This window comes from Muntiacus reevesi, chromosome 1 (genome assembly GCF_963930625.1).
Source record: "Muntiacus reevesi chromosome 1, mMunRee1.1, whole genome shotgun sequence".
Classification (NCBI taxonomy): Eukaryota; Metazoa; Chordata; class Mammalia; order Artiodactyla; family Cervidae; genus Muntiacus; species Muntiacus reevesi.
This window is the reverse complement of record NC_089249.1, coordinates 238,902,287-238,921,718: the sequence shown is the minus strand read 5'-3', so window position 1 is coordinate 238,921,718 and position 19,432 is coordinate 238,902,287. Positions and strand designations below refer to the sequence as shown.

Below are 19,432 nucleotides of genomic sequence, written 5' to 3'. Positions count from 1 at the left end.
TCTCTGCCAGTCCCCGTGTCCTAAGTTTGTCAACAATTTTAGAAAACCACCTGATAGAGAATTCTTACGGAGCCATAATCTCCATCAACTCCCCACATACTAACCAGTTTGATGGAGGTGGGGTTCTCCACAACCGAGTAGGCAGGAAGAGGCAACATGATGAACTGTGTGGCTGGCGCAGAGGAGCTACTCTCACCGGAATCCTGCGGGTACAGGAGAGAAGACTGTTTTATTGAGATGGAGTGAAGAACAGCCAGAAGCACTCATAACACTGAAGACAATCAAGTCCAATAACCAGAGATAACATGCTTATCCGGTGGATGCATCAAGAAAATGTATGAATCTACAATTATCTCAAAATAAAAGTTTAATTAAGGACAAAGAAAACCACTACCACAGGGAATGTGCTATCCTCATTTTACAAATGAGAAAACTGAGGTTAAGATACTTAAGACTCCTAAGATCACATAAACAGTCAAAGAAACCAATTCTTGTGACCCTGTCAAACGTTCTTAAGTGAAGTCGCTCAGTCGTGTCTGACTCTTTGCGACCCCATGGGCTGTAGCCTACCAGGCTCCTCAGTCCATGGGATTTTCCAGGCAAGAACACTGGAGTGGGTTGCCATTTCTGCTCCAGGGGATCTTCCCCACCCAGGGATCGAACCTGGGTGTCCTGCATTGTAGGCAGACGCTTTACCATCTGAGCTACCAGGGAAGCCCTTAGCAACCTATTAATCTACCTTAACAAGGCCAATGGCATGCTTCCTTACTGTATACAGCACTGCGGCAACAAGGAATAAAATTTATGCCTGGCAAGGAATCCTTTGGAGGGCTATCTGCTCTCATCCATCCAGGCTGCAGGGGCCACTGCATGCTGGTCCTCTTAGACTGAGTAGGACAACTAACTCTCTGAGGATGCCATCCTACCCAGGATGAGAGATAGCCTGGTGGCAGCTCCCCAACTCTTCACTTCCAGGGTCCACGCTGTGGAATGACTGAAATCACTGCTCTTTCCCCTCAACTGGGCATGACTGGAAAACCACTGGGAAGAGACCTCCCCCTTCTTTCTCGGCTATTAGTCCGATCAACCTGGCTGTGAAAAGAACTTCCTTCTTCTACTTACTCTGTGCCCAAGAAGACAATTTACAATCCCTCCTGAACAGTTTTCAAGATGCTATTGTGTTTGCTGAAACAATCATAAGGGAACATAAAATTCTAACCAATGCTAACAGCCTAACAGATCCTGGCTTTGACTCATGGACAGGCCAGATATCATTCCCATCCCTCCTGCTAATGTACCTTATCTCATGTGAAGAAAACACTGGCTAAACTGAGCAAGAGGAGATGTGCCTAAGAGTGCCTAAGAAACTGAAAAGGACTTTGGACCAAGCCTGGGGGCAAAAAGGTTCAAGAGGACTGCAATCCAACTCAGAAGTGCCACACCAATTCCTAATTACCACTACTCCAGAATCAAACTGCATGGGACTAGCTGCCTTTTTAACTCTCTCAGGTAAAGCAAAATCACAGCACCTGTCACTTACCCTCATGACTGTTACTACAGACATACTCTCCCCCACCTGGGGATGGGGCACAGCCAGGCTTCCAGTGGTGAGGTCTGATGAGCCGTTCACTAAGGTCTCTTCAATAACCAGGCTTGTCTGATAAGGTTGATGGCTCTCCCCTACCTCCAGGGAAGCCTCATTTAGGAGCACATCCTGGCCGAGGATCTCTGAGGTGGCGATCTCCTGTACAGCACCAGGCTGGGCAAGGGCTCCCACATCCTCAGCTAAGGCCTCCACAGCCAGGCATTGTTCTGCCATGCCTGCATGGCCAGGCACTGTCTCCAGGGCAGTGTTGGACACAAGAGATGATCCTTTGGGGGATATCTGGTTCTGGGCCACACACAGCTCTAGCTGAGGGCAGCTCCGCTCCTCCTGCAGGCTGCTCTTGGGGATGATAATATAATCTGAGCGAGGGAGAATCTTGCGGAAACCTGGGATGTCCGGAACCACAGCAGTCAATCCAGAGAGCTTAGAGTTCTGACGATGAAGCAGCCAGGTCAGGGAGACAAGCAGAGATAAACAGAGTAAGATCACATGGATATACACATATAAGCTTTTTTTTCCCCACAGAAGAACCAGAAAGATTCCATTCTCTTGACCTATGACTTAGATAGGGTCAACCTCTGCCAAAAGCAATGTCATCTTCATTTGAATCACACTTTAGCCAATGTAACTTACTCACTCAGTCACAAAGGAGACAGAAAATGGATTAGATTCTATAAGGAGCACTGATCTTGGCGTCATGCAACTGTGAGCTGAAATCCCAGATCTGGTGGAGTCTTGAACAAATTCTTTCCCCTTTTTAGGCTTTGCTGCCCTATTTGTAAAACAAGGGAACTGAATCTGGCTATTTATGAGTTCTTTTCCAGCTCTGACACTTTAGGATTTCAAAGTAGCTTTAGATGCCAGGATGTATAATGCTCAATGAAAACATTTAAAGCATAAGATACAAACCAATAGGCCACTCTGGATCTCAGGGAAGCAAGCAAGAATTCTGACATCAGAGCTTCTCCCAGACTTGCAAAGAAGGCTTCACAATAGAATGTGTATAGGGAAGTGGTTATATGATAAGGACATGAATCTATTAGGGGAGGTAGGAGAATATAAACATTAACACTGACCTAGGAAGGTTTAGAAAATACTTCTTAAAATCAATACTTTTAAGTCAGGTACTATTATCATGCCCATTTCTCAAATGAGGGAACTGAAGGAGGGTAAACTTTCCCAAAACACACAATTAGTAAGTAGTAAGACTGAGACTCCAGGCCAGGTCTTCTAAGGAGCTAGAAGACCAGGTACTAGAACACTAGAAGCCACAGCTCTGCATGGCTACCTGGAGCCAAGAAAAGGGTGCTTGTGTTGTATTTTTTCAGTTTAAACTGAAAGTTACCCAACAAGGAAAATAGAAAAGTTAAAAGTGAACAGATAAGTGAGAACGGAAATTAAATGGACCAAAAACTAATTTTAGAAGCATCACTTAAAAAAAACTAAATCAATTACAAAAGGATCTTTAAAAAAAACAAAAGAAGTGGATGAGACTCTTAGGCTACAAAGGAAGCACTCAGGTGAAACTTGAAAGCAAACTGTCCAAACCCATTATGGAGCCTTTACTGGAGAGATAATGAAGAAATGATATTCTCAAGTCACCCTTTGAAACCAACAGGTCAAGAGAACCAAACTAAATGGTGGCAAATACAAAGGCTGGTCTGGACTTTATCAGCAAATCCAAGCCCAGAGAAACCAGGGCAGCCTGAATGGCATTCATCTTACACACTCTAAGGAATGACACCGCAACCATGGGCCCGCCCCGCAACCTGGCAAGGGACCTAAGGAGCTGCAAGGGACACAGCCCACCACAAGGTCTCCAACAGGTTCCCACAGTATGCAGGTAGGAGGGTCCCACCTGCACACCACCTAATTGGGGAGAGGTCAAAGAGCATATAAAATCTCACCTGGTATTGGTACATCCCAGATGCTCATTAAATGTCTTTTCTTATTACGTGGTCACTAGACGTTTAATCTACTAAAGAGTGATATTTACTGACCAAGTCAATATGGTCCAAGAACTCAGCCAGGTGTTTTACATTATCTATTCTAAACACTGCGAACAGATACTATTATCCCCATTTTACAAATAAGAAAAGCAGGACTCAAAGCTTAAATGATTTTTTCAAGGTTATAGCTAGTTAATATTAGAGCTAGTTTACTCATAATAATCTTGGGGATAGTGGTGGAGATGATGGTAGATACAAATTTACATATGGATAAAGAAAAATCATTATAGATGATCTACTTAAATTTTTTAAGTCCTAATAAGGACCTATAATAGTCTACAGCCATACCACCCTGAACGCGCCCGATCTCGTCTGATCTCGGAAGCTAAGCAGGGTCGGGCCTGGTTAGTACTTGGATGGGAGGACCTATAATAACAGCCAGTTTTAAAAGCCATGTCAGGGGACTTCCCTGGAGGCCCACTGGATGAGACTCTGTGCTTCTATAATAAAGGGGGCATGGGTTCGATTCCTGGCCGGGTGAACTATGATCCCACATGGCCAAAGAATTGAAAAATTTTTAAAAATTAAAAACCGAATCACTTCAGGATTAGGTAAAATTTTCTTGTATCATGGGCAAAAAGTTTGTGACTTTACAATAGGGAAACCAAAGAAAATACATGTACTTTTCCTAGACTCCACCTCTCCTCCACAGGGATTGTTTCCTAGACTCACAGTTTACAAACAAATCATCTAGAGGAGGAGTAGAGTGGCATCTCCCAGACGGTAGGTAACACAGAGCTCTTCTAAGACAAATGCCAAGCCAACAAGGACAAGCTAATCTAAACGGCGGTCAGTGGCAGATGGGCTCCACTAAAGGAAACATAATCTGTTTTGCTATAACACTGTCATTGCATTCCTGAAGAACCTTTGCTCTACACGATCAAAAAAGTCAGAGACTGCTGTTTCAATTGGAAAAAAAAGAGTCACAGTGAAAAGGTTTCAGCTTACAATAACAAGGTTATTTTTCCTGCAGGAATTTTAGTTTTTTTTAAAAAAAGCAGTACTAATAGTTGTCAGTACATTTTATTATTGTGAACAATAATAACAAAATGGCTGACAGACACAAACCAAAGAGCTTTCTTGCTTATTCTTAAATGCAAACGTTCAAATGCTTAGTCCCCTCCATGAACTTCAGCTTTAGCCTTACACTGTTCGTTCAATAGTTCAATACCAGTGTTAGAACAGAGTCTTATACAAAGCAGCTGTGTCTACCTCTAAACTCACAAGCCTGATTGCTGATTATGGGATAAGTGATAGTGGTCAACACAACACAAACTAATAATATTCACACTCAACTGGTAACATGAAAATCCATGGTGTAGGGAAAATGTCTGTAGAAGCTACTTGATGAAGGGAAAGGAACACTAACTACTCACAAGGACGAGAGGCTCCAAGTTTTGCCAAAATTCAGAAAAGGAACCTAAGGCTCATAGGAGATAATGTACTGCAGCAAGCAAAGAGTACAAGAGAGTGTGGGGCATCATCTAAATGGAAACAGAGAGGGAGTTCCCTGGCAGTCCAGTGTTGGGACTCAGTGCTTTCAATGCCATGGCCCAGGTTCAAGCCCTGGTCGGCTTGAGATCCTGCAAGCCATGCGGCACAGCCAAAAAAAAAAAAAGAAAGAGACAATATCAGACTCAAGAAAGGTAAAAATGACTCAACTTAAAAGTTTTCACAAGAGAAGAAAATAGGAGAACAAGAGGTTGGATTCCCCAAGTCTCACCACTACAGCAATGGAAGTATTAGCTGAAGGTGGGAAAAAAAATTACTTACAGGATCCAGACCTTCTTTCTCTAGTTTGGCTTTCTCCAAGTAGTAACTCCTCTCAGCCACACTGAGAAGCCTCCAACTCTCACTAATCTTCTTATTGATCTCAGACTGAGGGAGGTGGGGGAGCTCCTGCTGCACTTTCAGGTAGATGTCGTAATAGTACAGAAGGTAAGCAGACCTGAGGAAGCAAGGACTTCATAAGTTTTCCCCTCCCTCAACCAGTAAATTCTACAATATTTGAGTAGTGAAGAGTTAAATACAAAACCCAGCTTTTCATTTCAAAAACATTTCTGTAAACAGAGACTGAAGCAAAGAAGCATTTAAATAATACCCCCAGAGGGTAAATGACGGGAGGTTTCTCCCTCCAGAAACCTGGAAGCAAAGGCTTGCCCGGTTTACTTCACCACCACCACTTTTTCTGCAGGGATGACGGACTTTAAAACCCAATATGGGCAAAAACAGATACAAATGTTCTGTCATTCCACTTTCAGGAAAAGGTTAGAGGACTGATTACCACTCACATCCTCCTACACAGCCTTTGGTGATCTCATTGGTAAACAGCACCTAGCCGAGGCCGAGAGGGAAACAAGCAGACCTATCGAAGTGACCCAGAGCTGGGAGCGTCAGCAAGAAGCCTGGGGAGTTCACAGTTAAGGAGATTAGAGCTACAATCTGGATATTGTTTATAGGTATCATTGGTGCTACTTATAATTCCATATTTTTATTGATGCCCTAATTAAAAATTTAGACAACAGTGGTATTAATAATGCAGGATGTGGTTCTCTTGTACAAAACTTCCCACCATTTGTATGCCTATTTCCTGCTACAGCCTAGAAACAGGACCAAAATTTGGAAAGGAATGACAACTGCTAACATCAACTGGCCACTTTCTACTCCCCAATTCCCTCTCCCCCCAACCCCACTACCCATCAGGAGACTTCAAGAACTGACATGGCACCCTCAATGAATCTGGACACAGTCTAAAGTCTTCTTGTTCAACAGAGCTCTCTAAGCAGATTCTGTTTATAAATGCCAGCTACCAAAATGTGTTGGCTAACCTGGGTTTCTTGGCCTTTTCTCCATGTATTTTATACTTTTTCTTCTTCTTGGGTGGCCCAGGGGAGGTGTAACAGTAGGCTTCCTCAATTTCCTCCATCACGACAGTTACCTCAGTACCATCATATGATGCATCCATGGCTAGAGGAAAGTCAAACACAAACAAGTGTCAAGAATCTACCTGAAAGGGGACAGCAGCCTCCCAATCCAAAGATCCCTTATCTCTGCCAGGGCCTTAAGACTCAGTCACTTCCCAAACTCAGCGGATGGATCTTCAGCACCACCTGGGGGACTTACTAAATATACAGATTTTAGGATTCCACCTCAGCCTTCTAATCTGAATCTCTAAAGGGTATGGCAATCTGTATCCTTAACAAGATTTTTGTGCCATGTGCTTAGTTGCTCAGGCATGTCTGACTCTGACCCTTTGGGCTGTAGCCTGCCACAGCTCCTCTGTCTGTGGGATTTTTTTCAGGCAACAATATTGGAGTGGGTTACCATTTTCCTCCTCCAGGGGATCTTCCTGACCCAGGAATTAAACTCTCGTCTCCTGTGTCTCCCGCAATGCAAGCAGATTCTTAACCTGCTGAGCCACTGGGGAAGCCCTTCATGCTCAAGCTCCAATACTTTGGCCACCTGATGCAAAGAGCCGATGCTGGGAAAGACCTGATGCTGGGAAAGATTGAGGGCAGGAGAAGAAGGGGGCAACAGAGGATGAGATGGTTGGATGGCCTCACCGACTCAATGGACATAAGTCTGAGCAAACTCCAGGAGACAGTGAAGGACAGGGAAGCCTGGCGTGCTGCAGTCCATGAAATCACAAAGAGTCAGACATGACTCAGTGACTCAACAACATCCTTAACAAGGGCCCCAGGCGATTCCCCTGACTAGGCAAATCTGGGATCAATAGCTTAGCCCTTTCACTTATATTCACTCATGAGACACTCAGTAATCCTTCAACTCAAAGATTTATTAGCCCCATGTTATGAGAATTCCATATGGTAACAGGGCTGATTCCCTGGTGGCTCAGATGGTAAAGCATCTGTCCGCAAAGCAGGAGACCTGGGTTCGATCCCCAGGTCAGGAAGATCCCCTGGAGAAGGAAATGGCAACCCACTCCAATACTCCTGCCTAGAAAATTCTATGGATGGAGGAGCCTGGTGGGCTACAGTGCATGGGGTCGCAAAGAGTCGGACACGACTGAGCGACTTCGCTTTCACTTTCTATGGTAACAGGTGAATACTTGGCCAGGAGTCATTTCTGGACGCTCCCTCATGTTTCATGCCTTAAGTAAAATGCTTCATTGATTTTCATTCATTCAAACGTGTATTAAGTGCCAATATATAGGAAGTTTCTTTACACTCTGCCAGCTTGTGTGACTTTGGATAGGTCCCTAAGTTGCTTTATGTTCAATTCTCTTTTTAAATAATAAAAACCAATGTCTCATCCACCTTACCACAGATTTACAGTGATAAGGCTCAAGGAACAGCAAAGTGCTATACAAAAATCGTTCATTATTAAAGATGAATAGGCTGTGACGGAGATGCTTAATGACCTGCCCAAAGGGACACCACATCCAGGGACTCGAAAAGCAGATTTTTTTTTAACTCAAAAATTCAACTGTGAGCCTTCTTTCATTACACTACACTGCTCCCATCTCCATTAGGAACATTCTAAATCAGCACTGTTCTATTAACATTTTGAAATGATCGAAATGTTCTTCATCTGTGCTCCTCCAATATGGTAGCTACTTATAGTTACTGAGCACCTGAAATACAGATTGTGTGACTGAAGAATTGATTTCATTTTATTTAATTGTAAATAGTTTAAATAGCCACATATGGTTAGTGACTAAGGTATTTAACCACTCAGGTGGAAACAGTAATCTGACAGACAGACATTAACTCTCCAGAACTGGTCTAAGAAACAGATAATCTACTAACAGCCTTTCCTAGGAAAAGGAGGGCATTACAAAAAATTTCAATGACTAGTTCAAGAAGAGTTAGTTTATTTGTGGCCACATTCTAAGTTGGAGTTTTACCCATAGACTCAATCCTTGGACGCAGAAAGGTTCCCAGAAACTTCATTTTACAAGAAATAATACAGTTGCTCCAGAGAATCTGTGAGAAGATAATTTAGGATTCTAGGAAGAAGGAGCTGTGTAAGTAAACACAGAACTGCTATGTGTATTACAAGGTCCACTCACATTTCAATTTAGAACTCACTCTACAAATGATGAAGTATCTGATAAGTTGTAATGAGAAAAAGAGCACTGCATGTTGAGTCAGGAGACCTGGATCCAAGTCTAAATTCTAACCATGCGATCTCAGGTAAGTCTATTCCCACACTAAAATTCTGCTGCTCCTCAAGTTAAGACCGAAGACGCTGAAATCTGTGGCTCCTAACCTTGAGAGGCAAGAATACCTTTGAGAATGCTGTGAAAGTGGAAATACTCTCTCCCAAAAAATGCAGATATTTCACTTTTAATTTTTAAAGATATACTGAAGGCTAAAAACACACTATTCCTAAAGTTCTTTCTACTTCTGTACCACCTCTAAATGATTTCACTTACCACTAGAAAACATAACAACCCCCCACCCCCCAAAAAAAAACCCAGCCTTCTGTTACAGCACAACTCTAGAGAAGAACATAACCCACATTCGACTGGATCAGAAACAGGCCAGTGCCTTCACTGAGTAAGGGACCCAAGGCTTCAAACCAAAGCTACGTGAGGATGTGCTTTTTTTTTGCCTTCAATAATTGACTCCTCAGCCCTTGAGTCTTACAGAGAAAAGCAATCACTGCAGGAGAGCTGCTGTAAAGAATGACATAAAGGGTTTTAGCACGCAGAGCAAAACAAGTTAAAAAACAAAGTCATACAAACACATCGAGGGTTAGGGGCAGGAAGAGGTTACCCTGGGTGTTGGCTTGTTTGACTAGCCTGGCTTAAGCCGGGGTTCAAGTGTGTTTTCAGATCCTAGTCCCCAGTACAGCAATGCAAAAAAAAAAAAAAAAAAAAAAGGCCAAGATAATATAAAGGGTAAAAACCAAGGGCTCTGGAGGACAGAAGATCAGGGTACTAATTTAATTCACGCACTTTAACAGCACGCTCACAAAGTTCTATGACCTTGAGCAATCTACTCTCACTGTCGAAGCCTCAGTTTTCTCCTCTTGTAAAAGAAAAGTAAGGTAATATTTGAAATATGTGACACACTCTCACTGTCCCATCAGATACCCCTCGGACCCTCATTAAAGGGCCTTTGACAGCACAGCTGTGGGCCACGGTTGGCCTATGGGCCTTAGACGAATGCGGGAGGAGGCTAAGGCACACTGCTCCTAAATTGAGGAAGAGGCAACAGCGTTCAGAGAGCCGCAGCTCCCAGCTCGTGGGCGCCCAGCTCGTGCAGCGCCACGCTCAAGGGCGGGACTTACCTGGAGAAGAGTGCAAGCCGCGCGGTTCACATTCCCGGAGGCGCCCGGCCAGGGGGCTCGACGAGGGGGCTGGCCGGCGCACTCGCGCTCCCCGCTGTCGGCGAGAGGCGGCTCCAGTCGTGGCAGTGGCAGCAAGGAAGTGGAGACGAGGACTCGCGCGCGCATCCCGGGGGCTAGAGGAGCCCCGGCCCCGCGGCCCCGCCCGGCGACACACGGCGCGGAGTCGCGACAGCCCCTCTCGCTCCCCTTCCTCGGAGTCGCGATATGGGGTCGTGGAGGGAGGGTGTGGAAGCACACGTTCGCCCCGCAGGCTCTTCAATGACGCCTGCCGAGGGCCCCCGGGGTCAAGCCCCGGGAATCCCGAGGAAGAAAGCAGGGACACGGGCGTCACCGCGGCACCGGCTCACCCGCAGCAAGTGGCGGCAGCACCAGCAGCACACCTCGAATCGCCAGGGAGACCTGTCCCGGCGGTCCTCGCGGCGCACCGGAAGAGGCCGGCGGCGCGTGACTGCGTGCGACCCCTCGCGCAAGCGCAGTAGTCCCGTCTCAGACTGAGGGGCGGGCCCATAGAAACTGCTTAGACACTTAGATGGGGGCTGCTAAGGAAGACGGACTGCTTCCTGCTAGAGGTTCCGGGAGACGGAGGAAGCTGCGGCCGCCCGCGCTGGACGCCCTCAGCCCCTCGGGTGTTGCCGTGGGCGTTCAGGTAAATGGGGCGGGGCTGTGCCGAGGGCGGGGATCGAGGCCCCGCCTCTCCTGTCAAAGCTAAGTTGGGCCAGAGGAGCCTCAGCACGATCTCCCAATACGGGATGCAACAAGGCATGACCCCATTCCTGCTCTGTCACCGCATGTTCAAGATAGGGTTGTTAGTTCTTAGCGTGTCATCAAGCCGTCCTCACCCAGTGATCTGCCCGCAATCTGTCTCTCCCACCGTCCCACGCACAGTAATGGCTGTGACTGATTCAAATGGAACTGAATGACATGTGCAATCAGATAACAATTGTCCCTTCCTGCCGATGTAACAGATCGTCCTACATTGGTACAAGTCCCTGCACTCTTACTACTATGCAAATCTGCTTATTTTCTCCTTATACCACTATCACCTTTCTCCATCTACCACTATCACCAGCCTTCCCCCAGTCACCTGCCTGGACTGATGCAGTTTCTTCCAATCTCCTCTCTTTTCCCTCTACAATCTATTCTCCACACAACACACAAACATATCTTCTTGTATTGTAAATCTGATTAGGTCACTCTCTGCTTAAGACCTTCCAGTGTCCTCTTGTTTACTTAGAATAAAATTCAAATTTATCTTGACTTCCAAGGTCTTGATTTGGCTCTGAGTCATTCTTCCACATCCCTTCTCAGTACTGGTGTTGTTCCCAGAACAAGCTATATCGCACTCTGTAGTGTGCAGAATGCTAGCTTTGTGCTGAGCTTCCTTGGGTTTGAATTCCAGTCCCATCGTATATAAGCTGTATTAAGCATGTAAAGTATTAATAGCAAGTTATGTTTACAAAGAACCAATAATTGGTACTCATTTCAGTAAATGGCATCACCATTCACTCGATTGATAAGTGCTCAAGCCAGAAATCTGGGAGTTATCCTTGACTCCTCTTGCACCTCACATCCAATCCATCAGGAAGCTCTGAAAGAACATAGTCCCAAACCGACCACTTCTTACCATCTCCATTATTACTCTAAAACAAGCCACCATTATCTCACATCAGGACTCCTGCAACAGTCTCTAGTCTCCTCCTTTTTCTCTGACACCCTTCCATTCGATTCTTCACACAGCAGTCATCTTTCTCTTTGCTTAAAATCCTTCAGAAGCTTCTTGTTGCACTCGAATTAACATATCCCAACTATATATGGCCTACTAGGCTAGCCTGCATTTATCTTCAGATTTAGGGCCACCTCTTAGGAAAATGGACTTTAACCATTAGGTACTCCACCTTGCAATCAAAAGACTTTCTAAAGTGCAAATCTGATCATTTCATTCCAAAAACAAACAAACGAAAAAACAAAACTCTAAAGGCCTCTTACTATCCCAAGATCCTTGTTTTCTTCTCCAAAGACACTTCCCCCCCTGACAATGCCTTTTTATTTTCTACAGTACTTCATTGCCTTTACACATAGTTTCTTCTACCTCATGAGTTCCTGTTTGTTTATACTTTAACTCCTAACATCAGTCTTGTTTCCTCTTAGAAATACACTGCCCATCTCTGTCCCACCCAGTTGATCATCCCACAGTACACTGTAGCCTCTATTAAAGTACTCCATACACTCTATAGTTTTGTCTTCCCTGCTTCCCTAGTAATGTCCTCAGTGGTAGGCACTATGCTGTATTCCTCTTTGTATGGCTGACATCAAGTACAGCGCTTAGCACAGAGAGGATGTCGTGAATGGATAGACATGTGTAGAGGTAGTGGCAGACGTCTCACAGCCTAAAGTACAGCAGCTTCTCTTGTTCTCAGAGGATTCTCATGATAAAAGGTTTAAGCAGGCAGTTTCCAAAACTGCTACCGCTGGATTATTTCCTTCATAGCACATATCACACTCTGGATTAACAAATTTTTCTGTTCAATTATTGTTTATCTCCCTACATCACATTGTATATTTCATAAGGGCAGGAACCTTGACAATGTTGTTCATCACTGTATCCTCACCACTAGGCACCTGTAATTATTTATTAAATGAATGTGTGGCTACCAGAAACATCTTCCCACAGTGAAAAATCCTTCCAAAACATGGTGACAGAGCTATAAAGATTTCACTGTGGTGGGATTTCAAGCAGGACTATAGATTGGAAGAAATAGCACTAATCTGAGTCAAGAAATCTGAGCTATATGAACTTGGGTAGGTCCCTTCCCTGGGCCTCAGTTTCTGCATCTATGAAATGAGCCTGATAATAATTCCTTGAATTTATATAATGCATTGCTATTTGCAGAGATTTTACCATCTATTATTTCAGTGTAGCCTCATAGCAGACAGAGCAGACACAGTTATTATTTTTATGAAGGCTCAGAAAATCTAAGGAAACTTGACTAGATCTCTTCTATTTCAAACATTCTATTAATATGATGAATCTGTATAAGTAGTCTCTACAATAAATCAGTAGCATGAATCCCATCTTCTCTTGACTTTGGCCTTATCATTTTTTAATATGATTTTAAAAAATCTGAACCCATCTTTTAGGGGGAATCCATTATCGTTGGTTCCTGATAGGCACTCCATTTTGTCGTATCAGTTTTCCACACTTGTAGCAAAACAAGCCAAGAAGAGGAACAGACACAGCCTTGGTAGTTGTGACCTGGCCCTCATTCTACAGATATGGCAAACAAGGGGAACAAGAAGCATCCGCAGTCCTCCCTGGAGGAGAAAATGAGTTGTGGAAGCTGTAGACTCAGGCAAGAGGAAAGGCAATGTGGCAAAAGAATTTGGCATTACTCCTTCTACTGTCTACATTGTTAAAGTGAAAGTCACTCAGTCGTGTCTGACTCTTTGTGACCCCCATGGACTATATAGTCCATGAAATTCTCTAGGCCAGAATACTGAAGGATCGTGCCAAATTTGAAGAAAAGATGCAGAAGGCATGTATGGGACCTCAGCAGAAAAGGATAAGGAATGCTTTTTATGATGACATCGATAAGGCCGTTTTTGCCTGGTTTCAAGAAATCCATGCCAAAAACGTTCTTGTGACTGGTTCTGTCATTTGGAAAAAAGCACTAAACTTGGCCAATATGCTTGGCTATGACAATTTTCAAGCAAGTGTGGGCTGGCTGAACAGACTTCAGGATCGCCACTAAATTTCTTTGGAAGCAGTCTGTAGAGGGGAGAGTGAAAGATTAATGAACAGTTAATAAGTGGCATGCAGAGGAAATTATAAAACTAGTTGCTGACTTCAGCCCAGATGATATCTTTAATGCTGATGAGACAGGAATGTTTTTCCAGTTGCTTCCCCAGTACACACTTGCTGCTAAAGGGGACCATTGTCGAAGGGACAAGAAAGCAAGGCAGCAGTTGACAGCACTCTTTTGTTGCAGCGCTTTAGGAACTGAAAAAATGAGACCGTTGATTGTTGGTAGGTCAGCCAACCCACGCTGCCTCAAGAATGTCCATTCCCTCCCCTGTGACTACTGAGCCAACCAGCAGGCATGGATGACACAGGATCTGTTTAATGAGTGGCTGATGCAAGTGGATGCCAGGATGAAGCAGGTGGAATGCTGGATCCTTCTGCTGATCGACAAGTGCTCTGCTCACAGCATGCTTCTTCAGTCAGGTGTGGTTTCTGCCCTCAAACTGTACTGCCGTCCTGCGGCCACTGAAGCTTGGCATAATTCATACCATGAAAGTGCTGCACAGGGGCCACCTTCTACAACTGATCCTCCTCAAGTTCAACAGCAGTGAGGATAAAGAAAAAGTGGACATCAAGCAGGCTGATGACATGATTGCTGCAGCATGGTGGTCAGTCAGCGGTCCACAGTGGTGAAATGCTGGCAGAAGGCAGGCATCGTCCCTGTGGAACTGACAGATTCTGACAAAGAAACAGTCACCGGTGAGCCAGGTATTGCCACTGAAAAGTTGTGGCACTTGGTGGCTCTTGCCACCTGTGTCCCAAATGAAATAAATTTCCAAGACTTTGTCATTGCAGACGATGACCTCATCATCTCTCAGGAGCTGTTGGACACAGAGGTAATCCAGGACATGGGAGCCAGCGAAAGTACTGATGAAGCTGGAAGTGAAGATAAGGGGGAGGCATCTTTACCACAGCAGCCAAAAATCACTATCACAGAGGCCATCTCGACGGTTCCTTTCCACCTGTGCTGGTGCTCCTGATGCCATTTTTGGAGAGCTAAATGGCATAGATGAATATTTAATGAGAAGAGTGATGCAAACTCTTGTTGATTCCAAAATTACAGATTTCCTCCAAACAAAATAATGTAGAAATTAACTGCCTCTTTTAATTCAGAGGATGTAGTTTATAAGAATAAATTTCTTTAGATAGGATATTGAACTTAAATTTTGAGCAATATTATGACAACATTCCAGTTTTCTGAAATAATCAAGAAACTTTCTTGAATGGAATTTGGGACCCAAGGCTTTTCATTTCTAATAAGTTCCCAGGCGATGCCAATGCTGATGTGGTCCAAGGTCCGTGCCTGAGAACCACTGGTCCTGCTGGGTTCTACCATTTCTCTTTTTAACTAGCCATCTAAATAACTCCCAATCACTAACTGTCAAAAAAAGAAAAAAGCATCAGCTGTTCTTACTCTAGAGCTGTAACTCCTTCCTGCTGATCTAGTAACTCCAGAACCTTCTTAGCTATTCTCCTGAATGCCCTACCAAGTATTCAGTAGAGGTACATTATGTCAAAAGAATTACCAAGAGCCATCTAGCCTATCAAAAGCATCTTTTAGTACTTGAGGATTATTATCAGTAGGGTGCCAGAGTATGGGGAAATAAAGTGCCTGAAAGAGGAGACATGCTACAACCTGGAAAGCATGGTAATACCAGTGTACCTCTCAAACCCAGGCAAGGCGTGAGGAACATTTATAAGAGAAATGACCTGTGTGAGAATGTTTGGATTATTCGGATAATCCACAGTGGTCCTCTGCACACCAGTGGATGACCCAGCCTGGACCATGTCATTAATACAAGGGCACACTGTTTGCCTTCACTACAATTACCTCATTGCTGTTGTTCAGTCGCTAAGTCATGTCTAACTTTTTGCGACCCCATGGACTGTAGCCCACCAGGCTCCTCTGACCGTGGGCTTTCCCAGGCAAGAATACTGGAGTGGATTGCCATTTCCTTCTCCAAGGGATCCTTCCAGGTCAAGGATCAAATCTGCATCTCCCACACTGGCAGGTGGATTCTTTACCACTGAACTACCAGGGAAGCCCATAAATCACCCTTGTTCATTTGTATTTGTTTTTCAAAGAGTCTGTGAGAGCAGAGTTAAGTTATTTAAAGCTGTATAAATTTATCATCAAATTTATATTAAACACAACACTGTAAAGCAGTTATCCTCCAATTAAAAATAAAAAAATAAACAAAATTATATTAAAAGTTTTTCTCCTATAAAAAGGCATGCTTAATACCCTTTGAAACCCTAGTATCTATTCGTCATGAGTCAGATAAGTGTCAGGTTCATTTTTAGAAGGTATACACAATACCTGTTACTGTTGTAGTATGGTTCCCTACCATAGGTTAATTTTATGGCTATTTCAGAAATCCATAGCAATTTAGTGACTTTTCTTCCTGTAGTTACTTAATTGAAACAGATGTATAAAGCAGATTAATCATAGAAAATACCACTTCCATGTTGAACAAAAGAACAAACACACAGCAGATGCTTAAATAGATGCGTTTTTTTAAAAAACCTTATTATGGGTATTTTTTCCTTTTAACAAACTAATATAATTTGAATTAAAGTTACTATACATATTTAAAATTATTAACACATAGGAGAGGAAAACAGTATCTTCTGGCTAAGTCCTGTGGTTCTGTCTCACTGTCAGCACCTTAACTGCTCTCATCATGTGTCAAGATTACTGTCGAAATTTCTAATTTCTTTCCTCATCTTTCTCCTCAAGTCCATTTTGCACATAATGTTAGAACTCTTTCCCCTCCCCAATTATCTGTGGTGTCTCAAGTCCATTTTGCACATAATGTTAGAACTCTTTCCCCTCCCCAATTATCTGTGGTGGCTCCCAAAGACCTACAAAAGCAAGACTATTTAGCTGAGTTCTAGCACCCTCTGGAGTTGACTACAACCTGCATTTCCAGCTTGGTTGCTCAGCAGTTTAGTGTGTGTGGCCCCCACCATGGGCCACTGTCTTCACTCCATACCCATGTCTGCCAGTGTGCTTTGGCCTGAATGCCTCACGCTGTTCTCTACCAAGCTGGGCCTCACATATTCCTCAAGGACTAACCAGAGTCCTCTTTCTTTCAGCCCTTCTTGAAGACTCCAGCACCTGTTCCACCTTTCTCTCCCTCAACTCCTCAGCACTACTGTCCCTATCATTCAGTTAAGCACTTAAACGTTTTGTCAACATCCTGTAGCCAGACTGTAAGCTCCATGAGAGCAGGAACCACTCTGCCTTTGTAACTGTAAAGGTGGGTAGCACTGTGCTGGGAACATCAGTAAACATCAGTAGGCACATTAGTAAACACTGGTGTATACATTAACGTCAAGTAATGTCAAAGCCACCTTATTTTTAAAGCTGCCAGAAGCACTGATCCTACTAGAAAATGATTTGGAGATAAGATAGTGCTGCCCTCTATTTTAAAAGGACTTGCAAAATTTTTCCATGAATCATTGCTCAAATTTTATTCCAGTCCAGGTTACAATCTATTCTTTGATAATGAAGAATTCTAATACAGAGTTAAACCTATTTCCTTGCACAGAAAGTCACTGCAGGAATCTCCATTTCTGTAAGAGAAGACTTTGGTGTGAAAGGCTTTGTCTCAGTTCTTTGTATATAGTAATATTCAGTAAGTATGTACTTAAACATGCTCTTTAAAAAAAGAAATCTCACATTCTTGACTCATTTAACATATCATATGAATTATATCCAAGTAGATGGAAATCAGATCCAGGAAGGCTTTTGCAGTCTGGTTTATGTCAGGTGAAACTTTGTTCCTCTTGGATATTGGTTTTTGTTGTTGTTGTTGCTGTTTTTTTGCGTTCTGGAATGTGGGATCTTAGTTCCCTCACCAGGGATGAAACCTGTACTCCCTGCAGTGAAAGCACAGAGTTTTAACCACTGGACCACCTGTAAAGTCCCCAAATTAGAGGGTTTTAACACTGTTTTTTAAACTAAAAAAGGTTGATACTATCCCTCCTTGGTCTACTGTCTTCATCAGGCCCTCTCTGGCTTCTCTCTTTCTGTTCCCTCCAACCCCACTTGAGGATATAGTTTTGTTCCATCTGACCAATCCATTTTGTAAGCCACCATTCTGGGATTATGGACCTACCTCAATTGTGCTGTCATGAGGATAAAAAAAGTATACCTGTAAATGCAATCTGTTATCATCACTTGCTTCCCAAGTAGCGCAGTGGTAAAGAATCCACCTGCCAATACAGGAGGCACAAGAGATGCAGGTTCGATCCTTGGGTCGGGAAGATCCCCTGGAGTAGGAAATGGCAACCTGCTCCAGTGTTCTTGCCTGGAAAATTCCATGGACAGAGCCTAGCAGGCTACAGTTCACGGGGTCACAGAGTTGGACACAACTGAGCACACACACACACGTTGTCGTTACTATCCACCCAATTTGGAACCTGACCATCCAGAGGCAAGGACCTGCCTTACCACTAAAATATCTTGGGATTCAGTGTTCCAGAACCACCCAACCTGAGAAATAGATAAAACTCAAGGAGTTGTCTTTGCCCTATTCCTATGAAGGGCTTTCATTAAAAAGGAAGAAAGCTAAGGAACTTCCCTGGTTGTCCAGTGGCTAAGACTCCATGCTCCCAATATAGGGGGCCAGGGTTCAGCCCCTGATAGGAGAACTAGATCTCACATGCCACAACTAAGATCTCAAGCAGCCAAATAAATATTTTAAAAATTGATGTGTAAAAGAAGAAAGCTAAGACTTACTGAGTGCATATTTATGTCAAGCATTGTCTCACTTCTTATCATTTAATCTTTCCAACAAATAATACCAAAGGATAGATAGTTACCTTCAAATTGGGATATGGTAGAGGGCTTCCTTGGTAGCTCAGTTGGTAAAGAATCCTCCTGCAATGCAGGAGACCCCAGTTCGATTTCTGGGCCGGGAAGATCCTCTGGAGAAGGGATCAGCTACCCACTCCAGTATTCTTGGGCTTCCCTTGTGACTCAGCTGGTAAAGAATCTTCCTGCAATGTGGGAGACCTGAATTCGATCCCAGAGTTGGGAAGATCCCCTGGAGAAGGAAAAGGCTACCTACCCCAGTATTCTGGCCTGGAGAATTCCATGAGCTGTATAGTCAATGGGGTCACAATGACTCCGACACAGATGAGTGACTTCACTCACTCGCTCAGAGCATATTCCTGCCACCAGAGGGCAGAGGTGGGCTACATGAGGGAGACAGTTGAGCCAACCGAAGAAATTAGGAGCAGCCACTTGGAATTTCTGACATAGCAGAGACTGAGAAAGTAGACGAGGAAGGGGAGAGGAGACACGGGATGTGGCATTTGTTCAAGCAACTGATTTAGAAATAACTGTACCTTGAGCTTCCCTGGTAGCTCAGTGATAGAGTCTGCCTGCCAATGCAGAAGACATGGGTTCGATCCCTGGTCCAGGAACATCCCACATGCCAAGGAGCTACTGCTAAGCCCATGTGCCACACAACTATTGAGCCTGTGCTACAGAGCCCTTGCACTGCAACTACTGAAGCCTGTGTGTCCTAAAGCCCGTGCTCCATGACAAGAGAAGCCACAGCAATGGGAGGCCTGCATACCACAACTAGAGTAGCCCCCAATGTCCACAACTAGAGAAAAATCTGTGCAGCAATGAAGACCCACCACAGCCAAAAATAAAATTATTTTTAAAAAAGAAATAACTGTACT

At 44.0% G+C, this 19,432-nt stretch overlaps 2 protein-coding genes and 1 non-coding gene across 4 annotated transcripts in view; 1 reads left to right on the top strand and 2 right to left on the bottom strand.

Moving 5' to 3' along the window:
* Nucleotides 1–10,289, bottom strand: part of HMGXB3 (HMG-box containing 3) — a 56,937-nt gene extending 46,648 nt beyond the window's left edge. The window contains exons 1-5 of one of the 2 annotated variants that reach the window (XM_065918882.1): nucleotides 9,874–10,289; nucleotides 6,444–6,582; nucleotides 5,389–5,563; nucleotides 1,541–2,038; nucleotides 105–203 (exon numbers count right to left, since the gene is read on the bottom strand). In XM_065918882.1, the coding sequence (XP_065774954.1) occupies nucleotides 105–203; nucleotides 1,541–2,038; nucleotides 5,389–5,563; nucleotides 6,444–6,580 (909 nt within the window). In that variant the 5' untranslated portion in view covers nucleotides 6,581–6,582; nucleotides 9,874–10,289. The remainder of the gene's footprint in view (nucleotides 1–104; nucleotides 204–1,540; nucleotides 2,039–5,388; nucleotides 5,564–6,443; nucleotides 6,583–9,873) is intronic. The other variant, XM_065918883.1, reaches the window with a different exon arrangement.
* TRNAC-ACA (transfer RNA cysteine (anticodon ACA)) lies at nucleotides 643–714 on the bottom strand. The gene has a single exon. It is a non-coding gene; the product is annotated as a tRNA-Cys (tRNA).
* A 176-nt stretch (nucleotides 10,290–10,465) lies between the features above and the next one.
* Nucleotides 10,466–19,432, top strand: part of PDE6A (phosphodiesterase 6A) — a 120,707-nt gene continuing 111,740 nt past the window's right edge. The window contains exon 1 of the mRNA XM_065918888.1: nucleotides 10,466–10,579. The gene's annotated coding sequence lies outside the window, so the exon portion shown is untranslated. The remainder of the gene's footprint in view (nucleotides 10,580–19,432) is intronic.